This window comes from Staurois parvus, unplaced genomic scaffold, assembly GCF_062004578.1.
Source record: "Staurois parvus isolate SC_StPar_1 unplaced genomic scaffold, SC_StPar_1.0 ptg003390l, whole genome shotgun sequence".
Taxonomy (NCBI): Eukaryota; Metazoa; Chordata; class Amphibia; order Anura; family Ranidae; genus Staurois; species Staurois parvus.
Window position 1 is genome coordinate 1 of NW_028321186.1, and position 21,062 is coordinate 21,062.

General features: G+C 57.5%; 1 protein-coding gene across 1 annotated transcript in view; it reads right to left on the reverse strand.

The window, feature by feature from the left end:
• Positions 1–354: 354 nt before the first annotated feature.
• LOC149428221 (intermembrane lipid transfer protein VPS13D-like) overlaps positions 355–21,062 on the reverse strand; it is a gene marked incomplete at its 3' end in the record, with an annotated part of 32,669 nt that continues 11,961 nt past the window's right edge. Inside the window, exons 7-8 of the mRNA XM_089667583.1 lie at positions 4,110–4,357; positions 355–546 (exon numbers count right to left, since the gene is read on the reverse strand). Coding sequence (XP_089523709.1) covers positions 355–546; positions 4,110–4,357 — 440 coding nt within the window. The remainder of the gene's footprint in view (positions 547–4,109; positions 4,358–21,062) is intronic.

Consider the following 21,062-nt stretch of genomic DNA (forward strand, 5'->3'; position numbering starts at 1 on the left):
GGAGGACATTGAGCACATATATGGTGGAGGACATTGAGCACATATATGGTGGAGGACATTGAGCACATATATGGTGGAGGAGGTTTTCTCACTGGGATTTGTGACAGATGCACATATTTTCGTCCTCCACAGGAGGGTTCACAGAAGAACAATATTTTGATTGGACTCGAGTTTATAATGACTTTTTTGGGTTGATTCAGGATTATTATTCTTTGTTTTGGTTTTTGTATTTAATTTCTTACTTTTTCACATTTTTGGATTCATCAGTATTGTGCAATTTCTTTTTTGAGGTTGTGCAGCATTTTTTCTTCACCTTTATTCTGAAAGCAAGATATCCCGCCTCACATGACCAACCTGTTTTATTGATCAGCCAATAAGGAGCCGAGATGAATATTTTCAGGGATCCCTCCGCCCGGCACATGATGCGTATGGTGAGGTTCAGCAGCCTCTTGTTGGTGTCGTAGAGTCTCATCCTCACCATGTAGTTCTGAGTCCCGGGGGGGATGAGCAGCTCCTTGCAGTACGGGAAGTTCTCCAGGGAGATTCCTGTACAATAACAATGATGAATATTATTAGATGATGAGATACGAGGAGAAGCCGAGGGGGAGCCGGGGGGGAGCAGAGGAAGAGCCGGGGGGGAGCAGAGGAAGAGCCGGGGGGGAGCAGAGGAAGAGCCGAGGGGGAGCAGAGGAAGAGCCGAGGGGGAGCAGAGGAAGAGCCGAGGGGGAGCAGAGGAGGAGCCGAGGGGGAGCAGAGGAGGAGCCGAGGGGGAGCAGAGGAGGAGCCGAGGGGGAGCGAGGAGGAGCCAGAGGAGGAGCCGAGGGGGAGCCGAAAGGGAGCGAGGAGGAGCCGAGGAGGAGCCGAGGGGGAGCGAGGAGGAGCCGAGGGGGAGCGAGGAGGAGCCGAGGGGGAGCGAGGAGGAGCCGAGGGGGAGCCGAGGGGGAGCCGGAGGGGAGCCGAGGAGGAGCCGAGGGGGAGCCGGAGGGGAGCCGAGGGGGAGCCGGAGGGGAGCCGAGGGGGAGCCGGAGGGGAGCCGAGGGGGAGCCGGAGGGGAGCCGAGGGGGAGCCGGGGGAGCCGGAGGGGAGCCGAGGGGGAGCCGGGGGAGCCGGAGGGGAGCCGAGGGGGAGCCGAGGGGGAGCCGGAGGGGAGCCGAGGGGGAGCCGGGGGGGAGCCGGAGGGGAGCCGAGGGGGAGCGGAGGAGCTGAGGGGGAGCCGAGGGGGAGCAGATGGGGAGCCGAAGGGGAGCAGAGGAGGAGCCGAGGCGGAGCCAGGGGGGAGCAGAGGAGGAGCAGAGGAGGAGCCGAGGCGGAGCCAGGGGGGAGCAGAGGAGGAGCCGAGGCGGAGCCAGGGGGGAGCAGAGGAGGAGCCGAGGCGGAGCCAGGGGGGAGCAGAGGAGGAGCCGAGGCGGAGCCAGGGGGGAGAGGAGGAGGAGCCGAGGCGGAGCCAGGGGGGAGAGGAGGAGGAGCCGAGGCGGAGCCAGGGGGGAGAGGAGGAGGAGCCGAGGCGGAGCCAGGGGGGAGAAGAGGAGGAGCCGAGGCGGAGCCAGGGGGAGCGGAGGAGGAGCCGAGGCGGAGCCAGGGGGAGCGGAGGAGGAGCCGAGGCGGAGCCAGGGGGAGCGGAGGAGGAGCCGAGGCGGAGCCAGGGGGAGCGGAGGAGGAGCCGAGGCGGAGCCAGGGGGAGCGGAGGAGGAGCCGAGGCGGAGCCAGGGGGAGCCGAGGCGGAGCCAGGGGGAGCCGAGGCGGAGCCAGGGGGAGCACAGGGGGAGCCGAGGCGGAGCCAGGGGGGAGCCGAGGCGGAGCCAGGGGGGAGCAGAGGAGGAGCCGAGGCGGAGCCAGGGGGGAGCAGAGGAGGAGCCGAGGCGGAGCCAGGGGGGAGCACAGGAGGAGCAGAGGAGGAGCCGAGGCGGAGCCAGGGGGGAGCACAGGAGGAGCCGAGGCGGAGCCAGGGGGGAGCAGAGGACGAGCCGAGGCGGAGCCAGGGGGGAGCAGAGGAGGAGCCGAGGCGGAGCCAGGGGGGAGCAGAGGAGGAGCCGAGGCGGAGCCGAGGCGGAGCCAGGGGGGAGCAGAGGAGCCGATGCGGAGCCAGGGGGGAGCAGAGGAGGAGCCGAGGAGGAGCCGAGGCGGAGCCAGGGGGGAGCAGAGGAGGAGCCGAGGCGGAGCCAGGGGAGAGCAGAGGAGGAGCTGAGGCGGAGCCAGGGGGGAGCAGAGGCGGAGCCAGGGGGGAGCAGAGGAGGAGCCGAGGAGGAGCCGAGGCGGAGCCAGGGGGGAGCAGAGGAGGAGCCGAGGCGGAGCCGAGGAGGAGCCGAGGCGGAGCAGAGGAGGAGCCGAGGCGGAGCCAGGGGGAGCAGAGGAGGAGCCGAGGCGGAGCCAGGAGGGAGCAGAGGCGGAGCCAGGGGGGAGCAGAGGCGGAGCCAGGAGGGAGCAGAGGCGGAGCCAGGGGGGAGCAGAGGCGGAGCCAGGGGGGAGCAGAGGAGGAGCCGAGGAGGAGCCGAGGCGGAGCCAGGGGGGAGCAGAGGAGGAGCCGAGGCGGAGCCAGGGGGGAGCAGAGGAGGAGCCGAGGCGGAGCCAGGGGGGAGCAGAGGAGGAGCCGAGGCGGAGCCAGGGGGGAGCAGAGGAGGAGCCGAGGCGGAGCCAGGGGGGAGCAGAGGAGGAGCCGAGGCGGAGCCAGGGGGGAGCAGAGGAGGAGCCGAGGCGGAGCCAGGGGGGAGCAGAGGAGGAGCCGAGGCGGAGCCAGGGGGGAGCAGAGGAGGAGCCGAGGCGGAGCCAGGGGGGAGCAGAGGAGGAGCCGAGGCGGAGCCAGGGGGGAGCAGAGGAGGAGCCGAGGCGGAGCCAGGGGGGAGCCGAGGCGGAGCCAGGGGGGAGCAGAGGAGGAGCCGAGGCGGAGCCAGGGGGGAGCAGAGGAGGAGCCAGGGGGGAGCAGAGGAGGAGCCGAGGCGGAGCCAGGGGGGAGCAGAGGAGGAGCCGAGGCGGAGCCAGGGGGGAGCAGAGGAGGAGCCAGGGGGGAGCAGAGGCGGAGCCAGGGGGGAGCAGAGGCGGAGCCAGGGGGAGCAGAGGCGGAGCCAGGGGGAGCAGAGGCGGAGCCAGGGGGAGCAGGGGGGGAGCAGAGGCGGAGCCAGGGGGGAGCAGAGGAGGAGCCGAGGCGGAGCCAGGGGGAGCAGAGGAGGAGCCGAGGCGGAGCCAGGGGGAGCAGAGGAGGAGCCGAGGCGGAGCCAGGGGGAGCAGAGGAGGAGCCGAGGCGGAGCCAGGGGGAGCAGAGGAGGAGCCAGGGGGAGCAGAGGAGGAGCCGAGGCGGAGCCAGGGGGAGCAGAGGAGGAGCCAGGGGGAGCAGAGGAGGAGCCGAGGCGGAGCCAGGGGGAGCAGAGGAGGAGCCGAGGAGGAGCCAGGGGGAGCCGAGGCGGAGCCAGGGGGAGCCGAGGCGGAGCCAGGGGGAGCAGAGGAGAAGCCGAGGAGGAGCCGAGGCGGAGCCAGGGGGAGCCGAGGTGGAGCCAGGGGGAGCCAGGGAGGAGCCGAGGCGGAGCCAGGGGGAGCAGAGGAGGAGCCGAGGCGGAGCCAGGGGGGAGCAGAGGAGGAGCCGAGGCGGAGCCAGGGGGGAGCAGAGGAGGAGCAAGGGGGGAGCAGAGGAGGAGCCAGGGGGGAGCAGAGGAGGAGCCAGGGGGGAGCAGAGGAGGAGCCAGGGGGGAGCAGAGGAGGAGCCGAGGCGGAGCCAGGGGGGAGAAGAGGAGGAGCCGAGGCGGAGGCAGGGGGGAGAAGAGGAGGAGCCGAGGCGGAGAAGAGGAGGAGCCGAGGCGGAGAAGAGGAGGAGCCGAGGCGGAGCAGAGGAGGAGCCGAGGCGGAGCGTACAATAACATGGTACCCCCCGCAGTAACCCCATCCCCAGATATAATCCCCCCCTACAATGCGGATCCTACTGACACGAGACGAACACTCACCCATAACATGGTACCCCCCGCAGTAACCCCATCCCCCGATATAATCCCCCCCCCTACAATGCCCCTCCTACTGACACGAGACGAACACTCACCCATAACATGGTACCCCCCGCAGTAACCCCATCCCAAGATATATTCCCCCCCTCTACAATGCGGGTCCTCCTGACACGAGACGCTCACCCAGCTCGAAGTTCTGAGACGTGTCGGCGGTGGGGAGTGCCGTCTCCTTCCCGTGTTTCAGGGTTCCTTTTATCGGGGTTCCTTTGACATAGAAGTTGAGCTCGCAGGGCAGCAGGTTGCAGATGACGACGGTCGGCAGAAGGAAGATGCTGTGACCCGGCTGCCTGTAGATCTGCTTGGCGCTGTCTGAGAAGATACTGGAGGGCATATAATCCGGGTAATTGTCCTTCTTCAGAGCCACACAGAACCTGAGAGGGGAAAAGACAGAAATCCAGAGAATGGCCAACCTCAGGAACAACCGGATATCCGTCATATGAAGTGTGACTGGAGGCAAGTGTGTGTCTCTGTTCAGGAGGAGGTGTGGGAGGGTTGGATCCTCTGTCAGGGATACATGGCGGCCTGTGTCCTCTCCAGAGAGAATGACTCTAGTTCAGGGGTGGCCAACTGTGGCCCTACAGCTGTTGTAGAACTACAAGTCCCATGAGGCATTGGGAAACTAACTCCTAAAGGCAGAGGCATGATGGGACTTGTAGTTCACCAACAGCTGGAGGGCCACAGTTGCCCACCCCTGCTCTAGTTTGTACAAGTGACTATTATCTGGGACTGAAAATGTGGAGGAATTCCTCAAAGAGGAAGGGAATCTGCCCCTCGTAGATTGTAAGCTCCCAGGATCAGCCCCTCCCTCGTAGATTGTAAGCTCCCAGGATCAGCCCCTCCCACGTAGATTGTAAGCTCCCAGGATCAGCCCCTCCCACGTAGATTGTAAGCTCCCGGGATCAGCCCCTCCCTCTTAGATTGTAAGCTCCTGGGATCAGGGCCCTCCCTCTTAGATTGTAAGCCCCCGGGATCAGCCCCTCCCTCTTAGATTGTAAGCTCCCGGGATCAGCCCCTCCCTCTTAGATTGTAAGCTCCCGGGATCAGCCCCTCCCTCTTAGATTGTAAGCTCCCGGGATCAGCCCCTCCCTCTTAGATTGTAAACTCCCAGGATCAGCCCCTCCCTCTTAGATTGTAAACTCCCAGGATCAGCCCCTCCCTCTTAGACTGTAAACTCCCAAGATCAGCCCCTCCCTCTTAGATTGTAAACTCCCAGGATCAGCCCCTCCCTCTTAGTTTGTATACTCCCAGGATCAGCCCCTCCCTCTTAGATTGTAAACTCCCAGGATCAGCCCCTCCCTCTTAGTTTGTATACTCCCAGGATCAGCTCCTCCCTCTTAGATTGTAAACTCCCGGGATCAGCCCCTACCTCTTAGATTGTAAACTCCCAGGATCAGCCCCTCCCTCTTAGATTGTATACTCCCAGGATCAGCCCCTCCCTCTTAGACTGTGAACTCCCAGGATCAGCCCCTCCCTCTTAGATTGTATACTCCCAGGATCAGCCCCTCCCTCTTAGACTGTGAACTCCCGGGATCAGCCCCTCCCTCTTAGATTGTGAACTCCCGGGATCAGCCCCTCCCTCTTAGATTGTAAACCCCCGGGATCAGCCCCTTCCTCTTAGACTGTAAGCTCCCAGGATCAGCCCCTCCCTCTTAGACTGTAAGCTCCCAGGATCAGCCCCTCCCTCTTACATTGTAAACTCCCAGGATCAGCCCCTCCCTCTTAGATTGTAAGCTCCAAGGACCAGGGCCCTCCCTCTTAGATTGTAAGCTCCCGGGATCAGCCCCTCCCTCTTAGATTGTAAGCTCCCGGGATCAGCCTCTCCCTCTTAGATTGTAAGCTCCCAGGATCAGGCCCTCCCTCTTAGATTGTAAGCTCCCAGGATCAGCCCCTCCCTCTTAGACTGTCAGCTCCCAGGGTTAGCCCCTCCCTCTTAGACTGTAAGCTCCCAGGATCAGCCCCTCCCTCTTAGATTGTAAGCTCCCAGGATCAGCCCCTCCCTCTTAGACTGTCAGCTCCCAGGGTTAGCCCCTCCCTCTTAGATTGTAAGCTCCCAGGATATGCCCCTCCCTCTTAGATTGTAAGCTCCCAGGATCAGCCCCTCCCTCTTAGACTGTAAGCTCCCAGGGTTAGCCCCTCCCTCTTAGATTGTAAGCTCCCGGGATCAGCCCCTCCCTCTTAGATTGTAAGCTCCCAGGATCAGCCCCTCCCGCTTAGATTGTAAGCTCCCAGGAACAGCCCCTCCCTCTTAGATTGTAAACTCCCAGGGTCAGGGCCCTCCCTCTTAGATTGTAAGCTCCCAGGATCAGCCCCTCCCTCTTAGATTGTAAGCTCCCAGGGTCAGGGCCCTCCCTCTTAGATTGTAAACTCCCAGGATCAGCCCCTCCCTCTTAGATTGTAAACTCCCGGGATCAGCCCCTCCCTCTTAGACTGTAAGCTCCCAGGATCAGCCCCTCCCTCTTAGATTGTAAGTTCCCGGGATCAGCCCCTCCCTCTTAGATTGTAAGCTCCCAGGATCAGCCCCTCCCTCTTAGATTGTAAGCTCCCGGGATCAGCCCCTCCCTCTTAGATTGTAAGCTCCCAGGGTCAGGGTCTCCTTCCTAGATTGTAAGCTCCCAGGATCAGGCCCCTCCCTCTTAGATTGTAAACTCCCAGGATCAGGCCCCTCCCTCTTAGATTGTAAGCTCCCGGGATCAGCCCCTCCCTCTTAGATTGTAAGCTCCTGGGATCAGGGCCCTCTCTCTTAGATTGTAAGCCCCCGGGATCAGCCCCTCCCTCTTAGATTGTAAGCTCCCGGGATCAGCCCCTCCCTCTTAGATTGTAAGCTCCCGGTATCAGCCCCTCCCTCTTAGATTGTAAGCTCCGGGGATCAGCCCCTCCCTCTTAGATTGTAAACTCCCAGGATCAGCCCCTCCCTCTTAGATTGTAAACTCCCAGGATCAGCCCCTCCCTCTTAGATTGTAAACTTCCAGGATCAGCCCCTCCCTCTTAGTTTGTATACTCCCAGGATCAGCCCCTCCCTCTTAGATTGTAAACTCCCGGGATCAGCCCCTCCCTCTTAGATTGTAAACTCCCAGGATCAGCCCCTCCCTCTTAGATTGTATACTCCCAGGATCAGCCCCTCCCTCTTAGACTGTGAACTCCCAGGATCAGCCCCTCCCTCTTAGACTGTGAACTCCCGGGATCAGCCCCTCCCTCTTAGATTGTGAACTCCCGGGATCAGCCCCTCCCTCTTAGATTGTAAACCCCCGGGATCAGCCCCTCCCTCTTAGACTGTAAGCTCCCAGGATCAGCCCCTCCCTCTTAGATTGTAAGCTCCCAGGATCAGCCCCTCCCTCTTAGACTGTAAGCTCCCAGGATCAGCCCCTCCCTCTTAGATTGTAAACTCCCAGGATCAGCCCCTCCCTCTTAGATTGTAAGCTCCAAGGACCAGGGCCCTCCCTCTTAGATTGTAAACTCCCAGGGTCAGGGCCCTCCCTCTTAGATTGTAAGCTCCCGGGATCAGCCCCTCCCTCTTAGATTGTAAGCTCCCGGGATCAGCCTCTCCCTCTTAGATTGTAAGCTCCCAGGATCAGGCCCTCCCTCTTAGATTGTAAGCTCCCAGGATCAGCCCCTCCCTCTTAGACTGTCAGCTCCCAGGGTTAGCCCCTCCCTCTTAGACTGTAAGCTCCCAGGATCAGCCCCTCCCTCTTAGATTGTAAGCTCCCAGGATCAGCCCCTCCCTCTTAGACTGTCAGCTCCCAGGGTTAGCCCCTCCCCCCTTAGATTGTAAGCTCCCAGGATCAGGCCCTCCCTTTTAGACTGTAAACTCCCAGGATTAGCCCCTCCCTCTTAGATTGTAAGCTCCCAGGATCAGCCCCTCCCTCTTAGATTGTAAGCTCCCAGGGTTAGCCCCTCCCTCTTAGATTGTAAGCTCCCAGGATCAGCCCCTCCCTCTTAGATTGTAAGCTCCCAGGGTCAGGGCCCTCCCTCTTAGATTGTAAGCTCCCAGGATCAGCCCCTCCCTCTTAGATTGTAAGCTCCCAGGGTCAGGGCCCTCCCTCTTAGATTGTAAACTCCCAGGATCAGCCCCTCCCTCTTAGATTGTAAACTCCCGGGATCAGCCCCTCCCTCTTAGACTGTAAGCTCCCAGGATCAGCCCCTCCCTCTTAGATTGTAAGTTCCCGGGATCAGCCCCTCCCTCTTAGATTGTAAGCTCCCGGGATCAGCCCCTCCCTCTTAGATTGTAAGCTCCCAGGGTCAGGGTCTCCTTCCTAGATTGTAAGCTCCCAGGATCAGGCCCCTCCCTCTTAGATTGTAAACTCCCAGGATCAGGCCCCTCCCTCTTAGATTGTAAGCTCCCGGGATGAGCCCCTCCCTCTTAGATTGTAAGCTCCCAGGATCAGCCCCTCCCTCTTAGACTGTAAGCTCCCAGGATCAGGCCCCTCCCTCTTAGATTGTAAGATCCCAGGATCAGCCCCTCCCTCATAGATTGTAAACTCCCAGGATCAGCCCCTCCCTCTTAGACTGTAAGCTCCCAGGATCAGCCCCTCCCTCTTAGACTGTAAGCTCCCAGGATCAGCCCCTCCCTCTTAGATTGTAAGCTCCCAGGGTCAGGGTCTCCTTCCTAGATTGTAAGCTCCCAGGATCAGGCCCCTCCCTCAGATTGTAAACTCCCAGGATCAAGCCCCTCCCTCTTAGATTGTAAGCTCCCGGGATCAGCCCCTCCCTCTTAGATTGTAAGCTCCCAGGATCAGCCCCTCCCTCTTAGACTGTAAGCTCCCAGGATCAGCCCCTCCCTCTTAGATTGTAAGCTCCCAGGGTCAGGCCCCTCCCTCTTAGATTGTAAGCTCCCAGGATCAGGCCCCTCCCTCTTAGATTGTAAGCTCCCAGGATCAGCCCCTCCCTCAAAGATTGTAAGCTCCCAGGATCAGCCCCTCCCTCTTAGGCTGTAAGCTCCCAGGATCAGGCCCCTCCCTCTTAGATTGTAAGCTCCCAGGATCAGGCCCCTCCCTCTTAGATTGTAAACTCCCAGGATCAGCCCCTCCCTCTTAGATTATCAGCTCCCAGGATCAGCCCCTCCCTCTTAGATTGTAAGCTCCCAGGATCAGCCCCTCCCTCTTAGACTGTAAGCTCCCAGGATCAGCCCCTCCCTCTTAGATTGTAAGCTCCCAGGGTCAGGGCCCTCCCTCTTAGATTGTAAACTCCCAGGGTCAGCCCCTCCCTCTTAGATTGTAAGCTCCCAGGATCAGCCCCTCCCTCATAGATTGTAAGCTCCCAGGATCAGCCCCTCCCTCTTAGACTGTAAGCTCCCAGGATCAGCCCCTCCCTCTTAGACTGTAAGCTCCCAGGATCAGCCCCTCCCTCTTAGATTGTAAGCTCCCGGGATCAGCCCCTCCCTCTTAGATTGTAAGCTCCCGGGATCAGCCCCTCCCTCTTAGATTGTAAGCTCCCGGGATCAACCTCTCCCTCTTAGATTGTAAGCTCCCAGGGTCAGGGTCTCCTTCCTAGATTGTAAGCTCCCAGGATCAGGCCCCTCCCTCTTAGATTGTAAACTCCCAGGATCAGGCCCCTCCCTCTTAGATTGTAAGCTCCCGGGATCAGCCCCTCCCTCTTAGACTGTAAGCTCCCAGGGTCAGGGCCCTCCCTCTTAGATTGTAAGCTCCCAGGATCAGGCCCCTCCCTCTTAGATTGTAAGCTCCCAGGATCAGCCCCTCCCTCATAGATTGTAAGCTCCCAGGATCAGCCCCTCCCTCTTAGATTGTAAGCTCCCAGGATCAGCCTCTCCCTCTTAGATTGTAAGCTCCCGGGATCAGCCCCTCCCTCTTAGATTGTAAGCTCCCAGGATCAGCCCCTCCCTCATAGATTGTAAGCTCCCAGGATCAGCCCCTCCCTCTTAGACTGTAAGCTCCCAGGATCAGCCCCTCCCTCTTAGATTGTAAGCTCCCAGGGTCAGGGCCCTCCCTCTTAGATTGTAAACTCCCAGGGTCAGCCCCTCCCTCTTAGATTGTAAGCTCCCAGGATCAGCCCCTCCCTCATAGATTGTAAGCTCCCAGGATCAGCCCCTCCCTCTTAGACTGTAAGCTCCCAGGATCAGCCCCTCCCTCTTAGACTGTAAGCTCCCAGGATCAGCCCCTCCCTCTTAGACTGTAAGCTCCCAGGATCAGCCCCTCCCTCTTAGATTGTAAGCTCCCGGGATCAGCCCCTCCCTCTTAGATTGTAAGCTCCCGGGATCAGCCCCTCCCTCTTAGATTGTAAGCTCCCGCGATCAACCTCTCCCTCTTAGATTGTAAGCTCCCAGGGTCAGGGTCTCCTTCCTAGATTGTAAGCTCCCAGGATCAGGCCCCTCCCTCTTAGATTGTAAACTCCCAGGATCAGGCACCTCCCTCTTAGATTGTAAGCTCCCGGGATCAGCCCCTCCCTCTTAGGTTGTAAGCTCCCAGGATCAGCCCCTCCCTCTTAGATTGTAAGCTCCCAGGGTCAGGGCCCTCCCTCTTAGATTGAAAGCTCCCAGGATCAGGCCCCTCCCTCTTATATTGTAAACTCCCAGGATCAGGCCCCTCCCTCTTAGATTGTAAGCTCCCAGGATCAGCCCCTCCCTCATAGATTGTAAGCTCCCAGCATCAGCCCCTCCCTCTTAGACTGTAAACTCCCAGGATCAGCCCCTCCCTCTTAGATTGTAAGCTCCCGGGATCAGCCCCTCCCTCTTAGATTGTAAGCTCCCGGGATCAGCCCCTCCCTCTTAGATTGTAAGCTCCCAGGGTCAGGGTCTCCTTCCTAGATTGTAAGCTCCCAGGATCAGGCCCCTCCCTCTTAGATTGTAAACTCCCGGGATCAGGCCCCTCCCTCTTAGATTGTAAGCTCCCGGGATCAGGCCCCTCCCTCTTAGATTGTAAGCTCCCGGGATCAGCCCCTCCCTCTTAGAGTGTAAGCTCCCAGGATCAGCCCCTCCCTCTTAGACTGTAAGCTCCCAGGATCAGCCCCTCCCTCTTAGATTGTAAGCTCCCAGGGTCAGGCCCCTCCCTCTTAGATTGTAAACTCCCAGGGTCAGGGCCCTCCCTCTTAGATTGTAAGCTCCCAGGATCAGGCCCCTCCCTAAGCTCCCAGGATCAGCCCCTCCCTCATAGATTGTAAGCTCCCAGGATCAGGCCCCTTCATCTTAGATTGTAAGCTCCCAGGATCAGCCCCTCCCTCATAGATTGTAAGCTCCCAGGATCAGGCCCCTCCCTCTTAGATTGTAAACTCCCAGGATCAGCCCCTCCCTCTTAGATTATCAGCTCCCAGGATCAGCCCCTCCCTCTTAGATTGTAAGCTCCCAGGATCAGCCCCTCCCTCATAGATTGTAAGCTCCCAGCATCAGCCCCTCCCTCTTAGACTGTAAGCTCCCAGGATCAGCCCCTCCCTCTTAGATTGTAAGCTCCCAGGATCAGCCCCTCCCTCTTAGATTGTAAGCTCCCAGGGTCAGGCCCCTCCCTCTTAGATTGTAAACTCCCAGGGTCAGGGCCCTCCCTCTTAGATTGTAAGCTCCCAGGATCAGGCCCCTCCCTAAGCTCCCAGGATCAGCCCCTCCCTCATAGATTGTAAGCTCCCAGGATCAGGCCCCTCCCTCTTAGATTGTAAGCTCCCAGGATCAGGCCCCTCCCTCTTAGATTGTAAACTCCCAGGATCAGCCCCTCCCTCTTAGATTATCAGCTCCCAGGATCAGCCCCTCCCTCTTAGATTGTAAGCTCCCAGGATCAGCCCCTCCCTCATAGATTGTAAGCTCCCAGCATCAGCCCCTCCCTCTTAGACTGTAAGCTCCCAGGATCAGCCCCTCCCTCTTAGATTGTAAGCTCCCAGAGTCAGGGCCCTCCCTCTTAGATTGTAAGCTCCCAGGGTCAGCCCCTCCCTCTTAGACTGTAAGCTCCCAGGATCAGCCCCTCCCTCTTAGATTGTAAGCTCCCAGGGTCAGCCCCTCCCTCTTAGATTGTAAGCTCCCAGGGTCAGCCCCTTCCTCTTAGATTGTAAGCTCCCAGGATCAGCCCCTCCCTCTTAGACTGTAAGCTCCCAGGGTTAGCCCCTCCCTCTTAGATTGTAAGCTCCCAGGATCAGCCCCTCCCTCTTAGACTGTAAGCTCCCGGGATCAGCCCCTCCCTCTTAGATTGTAAGCTCCCAGGATCAGCCCCTCCCTCTTAGATTGTAAGCTCCCAGGGTCAGACCCTCCCTCTTAGATTGTAAACTCCCAGGGTTAGCCCCTCCCTCTTAGATTGTAAGCTCCCAGGATCAGCCCCTCCCTCTTAGATTGTAAGCTCCCAGGGTTAGCCCCTCCCTCTTAGATTGTAAGCTCCCAGGATCAGCCCCTCCCTCTTAGACTGTAAGCTCCCAGGATCAGGCCCTCCCTCTTAGACTGTAAGCTCCCGGGATCAGCCCCTCCCTCTTAGATTGTAAGCTCCCGGGATCAGCCCCTCCCTCTTAGATTGTAAGCTCCCGGGATCAGCCCCTCCCTCTTAGATTGTAAGCTCCCGGGATCAGCCCCTCCCTCTTAGATTGTAAGCTCCCAGGATCAGCCCCTCCCTCTAAGACTGTAAGCTCCCAGGATCAGGGCCCTCCCTCTTAGATTGTAAGCTCCCAGGATCAGGCCCCTCCCTCTTAGATTGTAAGATCCCAGGATCAGCCCCTCCCTCATAGATTGTAAGCTCCCAGGATCAGCCCCTCCCTCTTAGACTGTAAGCTCCCAGGATCAGGCCCCTCCCTCTTAGATTGTAAGCTCCCAGGATCAGGCCCCTCCCTCTTAGATTGTAAACTCCCAGGATCAGCCCCTCCCTCTTAGATTATCAGCTCCCAGGATCAGCCCCTCCCTCATAGATTGTAAGCTCCCAGGGTCAGGCCCCTCCCTCTTAGATTGTAAGCTCCCAGGATCAGCCCCTCCCTCATAGATTGTAAGCTCCCAGCGTCAGCCCCTCCCTCTTAGATTGTAAGCTCCCAGGGTCAGCCCCTCCCTCTTAGATTGTAAGCTCCCAGGGTCAGCCCCTCCCTCTTAGACTGTAAGCTCCCAGGGTCAGCCCCTCCCTCTTAGATTGTAAGCTCCCAGGGTCAGCCCCTCCCTCTTAGATTGTAAGCTCCCAGGGTCAGCCCCTCCCTCTTAGATTGTAAACTCCCAGGGTTAGCCCCTCCCTCTTAGATTGTAAGCTCCCAGGATCAGCCCCTCCCTCTTAGACTGTAAGCTCCCAGGGTTAGCCCCTCCCTCTTAGATTGTAAGCTCCCAGGATCAGCCCCTCCCTCTTAGACTGTAAGCTCCCAGGATCAGCCCCTCCCTCTTAGATTGTAAGCTCCCGGGATCAGCCCCTCCCTCTTAGATTGTAAGCTCCCGGGATCAGCCCCTCCCTCTTAGATTGTAAGCTCCCAGGATCAGCCCCTCCCTCTTAGATTGTAAGCTCCCAGGATCAGCCCCTCCCTCTTAGATTGTAAGCTCCCAGGATCAGCCCCTCCCTCTTAGACTGTAAGCTCCCAGGATCAGCCCCTCCCTCTTAGATTGTAAGCTCCCAGGATCAGGCCCCTCCCTCTTAGATTGTAAGCTCCCAGAATCAGCCCCTCCCTCTTAGATTGTAAGCTCCCAGGATCAGCCCCTCCCTCTTAGACTGTAAGCTCCCAGGATCAGGCCCCTCCCTCTTAGATTGTAAGCTCCCAGGGTCAGCCCCTCCCTCTTAGATTGTAAGCTCCCAGGGTCAGGGCCCTCCCTCTTAGATTGTAAACTCCCGGGATCAGCCTCTCCCTCTTAGATTGTAAGCTCCCGGGATCAGCCCCTCCCTCTTAGATTGTAAGCTCCCAGGATCAGCCCCTCCCTCTTAGACTGTAAGCTCCCAGGATCAGCCCCTCCCTCTTAGACTGTAAGCTCCCAGGATCAGGCCCCTCCCTCTTAGATTGTAAGCTCCCAGGATCAGGCCCCTCCCTCTTAGATTGTAAGCTCCCAGGATCAGGCCCCTCCCTCTTAGATTGTAAGCTCCCAGGGTCAGCCCCTCCCTCTTAGATTGTAAGCTCCCAGGGTCAGCCCCTCCCTCTTAGACTGTAAGCTCCCAGGGTTAGCCCCTCCCTCTTAGATTGTAAGCTCCCAGGATCAGCCCCTCCCTCTTAGACTGTAAGCTCCCAGGATCAGCCCCTCCCTCTTAGATTGTAAGCTCCCAGGATCAGCCCCTCCCTCTTAGATTGTAAGCTCCCGGGATCAGCCCCTCCCTCTTAGATTGTAAGCTCCCGGGATCAGCCCCTCCCTCTTAGATTGTAAGCTCCCAGGATCAGCCCCTCCCTCTTAGATTGTAAGCTCCCGGGATCAGCCCCTCCCTCTTAGATTGTAAGCTCCCAGGATCAGCCCCTCCCTCTTAGATTGTAAGCTCCCAGGATCAGCCCCTCCCTCTTAGATTGTAAGCTTCCAGGATCAGCCCCTCCCTCTTAGATTGTAAGCTCCCAGGATCAGCCCCTCCCTCTTAGACTGTAAGCTCCCAGGATCAGCCCCTCCCTCTTAGATTGTAAGCTCCCAGGATCAGGCCCCTCCCTCTTAGATTGTAAGCTCCCAGAATCAGCCCCTCCCTCTTAGATTGTAAGCTCCCAGGATCAGCCCCTCCCTCTTAGACTGTAAGCTCCCAGGATCAGGCCCCTCCCTCTTAGATTGTAAGCTCCTAGGGTCAGCCCCTCCCTCTTAGATTGTAAGCTCCCAGGATCAGGCCCCTCCCTCTTAGATTGTAAGCTCCCAGGATCAGGCCCCTCCCTCTTAGATTGTAAGCTCCCAGGATCAGCCCCTCCCTCTTAGATTGTAAGCTCCCAGGGTCAGGGCCCTCCCTCTTAGATTGTAAGCTCCCAGGATCAGGCCCCTCCCTCTTATATTGTAAACTCCCAGGATCAGGCCCCTCCCTCTTAGATTGTAAGCTCCCAGGATCAGCCCCTCCCTCATAGATTGTAAGCTCCCAGCATCAGCCCCTCCCTCTTAGACTGTAAACTCCCAGGATCAGCCCCTCCCTCTTAGATTGTAAGCTCCCGGGATCAGCCCCTCCCTCTTAGATTGTAAGCTCCCGGGATCAGCCCCTCCCTCTTAGATTGTAAGCTCCCAGGGTCAGGGTCTCCTTCCTAGATTGTAAGCTCCCAGGATCAGGCCCCTCCCTCTTAGATTGTAAACTCCCGGGATCAGGCCCCTCCCTCTTAGATTGTAAGCTCCCGGGATCAGCCCCTCCCTCTTAGAGTGTAAGCTCCCAGGATCAGCCCCTCCCTCTTAGACTGTAAGCTCCCAGGATCAGCCCCTCCCTCTTAGATTGTAAGCTCCCAGGGTCAGGCCCCTCCCTCTTAGATTGTAAACTCCCAGGGTCAGGGCCCTCCCTCTTAGATTGTAAGCTCCCAGGATCAGGCCCCTCCCTAAGCTCCCAGGATCAGCCCCTCCCTCATAGATTGTAAGCTCCCAGGATCAGGCCCCTTCATCTTAGATTGTAAGCTCCCAGGATCAGCCCCTCCCTCATAGATTGTAAGCTCCCAGGATCAGGCCCCTCCCTCTTAGATTGTAAACTCCCAGGATCAGCCCCTCCCTCTTAGATTATCAGCTCCCAGGATCAGCCCCTCCCTCTTAGATTGTAAGCTCCCAGGATCAGCCCCTCCCTCATAGATTGTAAGCTCCCAGCATCAGCCCCTCCCTCTTAGACTGTAAGCTCCCAGGATCAGCCCCTCCCTCTTAGATTGTAAGCTCCCAGGATCAGCCCCTCCCTCTTAGATTGTAAGCTCCCAGGGTCAGGCCCCTCCCTCTTAGATTGTAAACTCCCAGGGTCAGGGCCCTCCCTCTTAGATTGTAAGCTCCCAGGATCAGGCCCCTCCCTAAGCTCCCAGGATCAGCCCCTCCCTCATAGATTGTAAGCTCCCAGGATCAGGCCCCTCCCTCTTAGATTGTAAGCTCCCAGGATCAGGCCCCTCCCTCTTAGATTGTAAACTCCCAGGATCAGCCCCTCCCTCTTAGATTATCAGCTCCCAGGATCAGCCCCTCCCTCTTAGATTGTAAGCTCCCAGGATCAGCCCCTCCCTCATAGATTGTAAGCTCCCAGCATCAGCCCCTCCCTCTTAGACTGTAAGCTCCCAGGATCAGCCCCTCCCTCTTAGATTGTAAGCTCCCAGAGTCAGGGCCCTCCCTCTTAGATTGTAAGCTCCCAGGGTCAGCCCCTCCCTCTTAGACTGTAAGCTCCCAGGATCAGCCCCTCCCTCTTAGATTGTAAGCTCCCAGGGTCAGCCCCTTCCTCTTAGATTGTAAGCTCCCAGGATCAGCCCCTCCCTCTTAGACTGTAAGCTCCCAGGGTTAGCCCCTCCCTCTTAGATTGTAAGCTCCCAGGATCAGCCCCTCCCTCTTAGACTGTAAGCTCCCGGGATCAGCCCCTCCCTCTTAGATTGTAAGCTCCCAGGATCAGCCCCTCCCTCTTAGATTGTAAGCTCCCAGGGTCAGACCCTCCCTCTTAGATTGTAAACTCCCAGGGTTAGCCCCTCCCTCTTAGATTGTAAGCTCCCAGGATCAGCCCCTCCCTCTTAGATTGTAAGCTCCCAGGGTTAGCCCCTCCCTCTTAGATTGTAAGCTCCCAGGATCAGCCCCTCCCTCTTAGACTGTAAGCTCCCGGGATCAGCCCCTCCCTCTTAGACTGTAAGCTCCCGGGATCAGCCCCTCCCTCTTAGATTGTAAGCTCCCGGGATCAGCCCCTCCCTCTTAGATTGTAAGCTCCCGGGATCAGCCCCTCCCTCTTAGATTGTAAGCTCCCGGGATCAGCCCCTCCCTCTTAGATTGTAAGCTCCCAGGATCAGCCCCTCCCTCTAAGACTGTAAGCTCCCAGGATCAGGGCCCTCCCTCTTAGATTGTAAGCTCCCAGGATCAGGCCCCTCCCTCTTAGATATAAGATCCCAGGATCAGCCCCTCCCTCATAGATTGTAAGCTCCCAGGATCAGCCCCTCCCTCTTAGACTGTAAGCTCCCAGGATCAGGCCCCTCCCTCTTAGATTGTAAGCTCCCAGGATCAGGCCCCTCCCTCTTAGATTGTAAACTCCCAGGATCAGCCCCTCCCTCTTAGATTATCAGCTCCCAGGATCAGCCCCTCCCTCATAGATTGTAAGCTCCCAGGGTCAGGCCCTCCCTCTTAGATTGTAAGCTCCCAGGATCAGCCCCTCCCTCTTAGACTGTAAGCTCCCAGGATCAGCCCCTCCCTCTTAGATTGTAAGCTCCCAGGATCAGGCCCCTCCCTCTTAGATTGTAAGCTCCCAGAATCAGCCCCTCCCTCTTAGATTGTAAGCTCCCAGGATCAGCCCCTCCCTCTTAGACTGTAAGCTCCCAGGATCAGGCCCCTCCCTCTTAGATTGTAAGCTCCCAGGGTCAGCCCCTCCCTCTTAGATTGTAAGCTCCCAGGGTCAGGGCCCTCCCTCTTAGATTGTAAACTCCCGGGATCAGCCTCTCCCTCTTAGATTGTAAGCTCCCGGGATCAGCCCCTCCCTCTTAGATTGTAAGCTCCCAGGATCAGCCCCTCCCTCTTAGACTGTAAGCTCCCAGGATCAGCCCCTCCCTCTTAGACTGTAAGCTCCCAGGATCAGGCCCCTCCCTCTTAGATTGTAAGCTCCCAGGATCAGGCCCCTCCCTCTTAGATTGTAAGCTCCCAGGATCAGGCCCCTCCCTCTTAGATTGTAAGCTCCCAGGGTCAGCCCCTCCCTCTTAGATTGTAAGCTCCCAGGGTCAGCCCCTCCCTCTTAGACTGTAAGCTCCCAGGCTTAGCCCCTCCCTCTTAGATTGTAAGCTCCCAGGATCAGCCCCTCCCTCTTAGACTGTAAGCTCCCAGGATCAGCCCCTCCCTCTTAGATTGTAAGCTCCCAGGATCAGCCCCTCCCTCTTAGATTGTAAGCTCCCGGGATCAGCCCCTCCCTCTTAGATTGTAAGCTCCCAGGATCAGCCCCTCCCTCTTAGATTGTAAGCTCCCAGGATCAGCCCCTCCCTCTTAGATTGTAAGCTCCCAGGATCAGCCCCTCCCTCTTAGACTGTAAGCTCCCAGGATCAGGCCCCTCCCTCTTAGATTGTAAGCTCCCAGGGTCAGGGTCCTCCCTCTTAGATTGTAAGCTTCCAGGATCAGCCCCTCCCTCTTAGATTGTAAGCTCCCAGGATCAGCCCCTCCCTCTTAGACTGTAAGCTCCCAGGATCAGCCCCTCCCTCTTAGATTGTAAGCTCCCAGGATCAGGCCCCTCCCTCTTAGATTGTAAGCTCCCAGAATCAGCCCCTCCCTCTTAGATTGTAAGCTCCCAGGATCAGCCCCTCCCTCTTAGACTGTAAGCTCCCAGGATCAGGCCCCTCCCTCTTAGATTGTAAGCTCCTAGGGTCAGCCCCTCCCTCTTAGATTGTAAGCTCCCAGGGTCAGGGCCCTCCCTCTTAGATTGTAAACTCCCAGGATCAGCCCCTCCCTCATAGATTGTAAGCTCCCGGGATCAGCCCCTCCCTCTTAGATTGTAAGCTCCCAGGATCAGCCCCTCCCTCTTAGACTGTAAGCTCCCAGGATCAGCCCCTCCCTCTTAGACTGTAAGCTCCCAGGATCAGGCCCCTCCCTCTTAGATTGTAAGCTCCCAGGATCAGGCCCCTCCCTCTTAGATTGTAAGCTCCCAGGATCAGGCCCCTCCCTCTTAGATTGTAAGCTCCCAGGATCAGGCCCCTCCCTCTTAGATTGTAAGCTCCCAGGATCAGCCCCTCCCTCTTAGATTGTAAGCTCCCAGGGTCAGGGCCCTGTGACTCCCCCTGTACTGTATTGTATCTGTAGTGCCCGCCCTCATGTTGTACAGCGCTGCGCACACTGTTGGCGCCATATATATCCTGTATACTGACAGGGACTCTTGTTCTGGTGACAACGAATAGATAAAGGGGAGCACTGCACACTCCAGGCAGGGCGGCGGTGGCCCGGGTACAGTCCATATAAAGAGTGATCCACACAGCTGCACTCCATGGCACTCTGCACCACAGGTACCACGGAGAAGTGTATTCCGGTCCACGGTTCAGCAGGATGCAGCCTTCCTGGGGTGATGGTAACACATCTTACCTGACCTGCTCTATGGTATTGCTCCGAGCTGTCCTGAACCTGCTTTTCTGGGGTCCCCCTCTGGTGTTCCCGGCTCCTCCTCTTCTGAGTGTGCCTTCATAGTAAGCTGCTTGCTATGGGGCACACATGCAGGTTCGCTCCTGAGCTGGGCTGTGTGTGTCCATCGACATACACAGTGTGGGTCCAGTCCCCCCCTCCCCCCCACTCTCTGCTTACAGTTTTGATTGACAGCAGCAGGAGCCAATGCTTTCCGCTGCTGCCAAGCCTCCTGTGAGAAGTGGGGATCAGCGCTGCAGTAGAGGGGCCAGCGCTGGATTGAGAGAAGGTTCCGGTAAGTATTAGGGGGGCTGCAGGGGGCTGGGATACTAAAGTTTTGGGGGGTTTTCCCTAAAAGTAACAAACATGTCTACACTTCCCGCTCTGTAATGGTTTTGTACAGAACAGCCTGGCTCCTCCTCTTCTCGGCTCCTCTGCCGGCCCTCCTGGCCCCTCCCTCCTGTAGGGTGCTCCCATAGCAAACAACTTGCTATGGGGGCACCTGAGCAGGCACGCTCCCGAGCCACAGCTCTACGTGTCCACACACAATGCCACAGCTCGGCCACGCCTCCTCCCTCTCCTGACTGGCCAATGGCTCCCACTGCTGCCTCAGCCAATCAGGAGTGAGAGTGCCCAGAGAACCTACAGTTGTGTCCAAAATTATTCAACCCCCACTGAAATTGAGTGTTTTGGCCAGTTTGACATTGCTTTTGATCATTCAGTCATCTTGCTTACATTTACATTAAAGAGGCACTTGTAGGTCAGACAAATATAACATAACAGTTATAATGAAATAACCACAAATGTCTTTTCTGTGCTCACAGCATTATCAGTTTTATTCAACCCCCAAGTGACATTCAATCTTAGTACTTAGTACAGCATCCTTTTACAGTTATAACAGCTTTTAAACGTGAAGCATAGCTTGACACAAGTGTCTTGCAGCGATCTACGGGTATCTTCGCCCATTCTTCATGGGCAAAGGCCTCCAGTTCAGTCACATTCTTAGGCTTGCGCACTGCAACTGCTTTCTTTAAGTCCCACCAGAGGTTCTCAATCGGATTTAAGTCTGGTGACTGCGATGGCCACTCCAAAATGTTCCAGCCTTTCCTCTGCAACCATGCTCTAGTGGACTTGGAGGTATGCTTGGGATCATTGTCCTGTTGAAAGGTCCAACGTCTCCCAAGCCTCAGGTGTGTGACGGACTGCATCACGTTTCCATCCAATATCTCCTGGTACTGAAGAGAATTCATGGTACCTTGCACACGCTGAAGCTTCCCTGTACCTGCAGAAGCAAAACAGCCCCAAAGCATGATTGACCCTCCACCATGCTTCACAGTAGGCAAGGTGTTCTTTTCATCATAGGCCTTGTTCTTCCTCCTCCAAACATAGCGTTGATCCATGGGCCCAAACAGTTCTAATTTTGTTTCATCAGTCCACAGAACACTATCCCACAACTTTTGTGGTTTGTCCACATGGCTTTTGGCATACTGCAGTCGACTCTTCTTATTCTTTGGAGACAGCAAGGGGGTACGCCTGGGAGTTCTGGCACGGAGGCCTTCATTACGCAGTGTGCGTCTTATTGTCTGGGCTGAAACTTCTGTACCCACATCTGACAAATCTTTTCTCAGTTCCTCAGCAGTCACACGGGGACTTCTCTCCACTCTACGCTTCAGGTAGCGCACAGCAGTCGAAGTCAGCATCTTCTTTCTGCCACGACCAGGTAGCGTTTCAACAGTGCCCTTTGCCTTGAATTTGCGAATGATGCTTCCTAAGGTGTCTCTTGGTATGTTTAACATCTTTGCAATCTTCTTATAGCCATTGCCCTTCCTGTGAAGAGAAATCACCTCTTCTCTTGTCTTCCTGGACCATTCTCTTGCCTTCACCATGTTTGTAACCACACCAGTAAATGTCTAGAAGGAGCTGAGTATCACAGTCATTTTAAAGCTGCCTAATTGGTGCTTATTATGCTTGATTGCTGCTCGGTGACATCCACAGGTGTTTTCAATACCTGATGG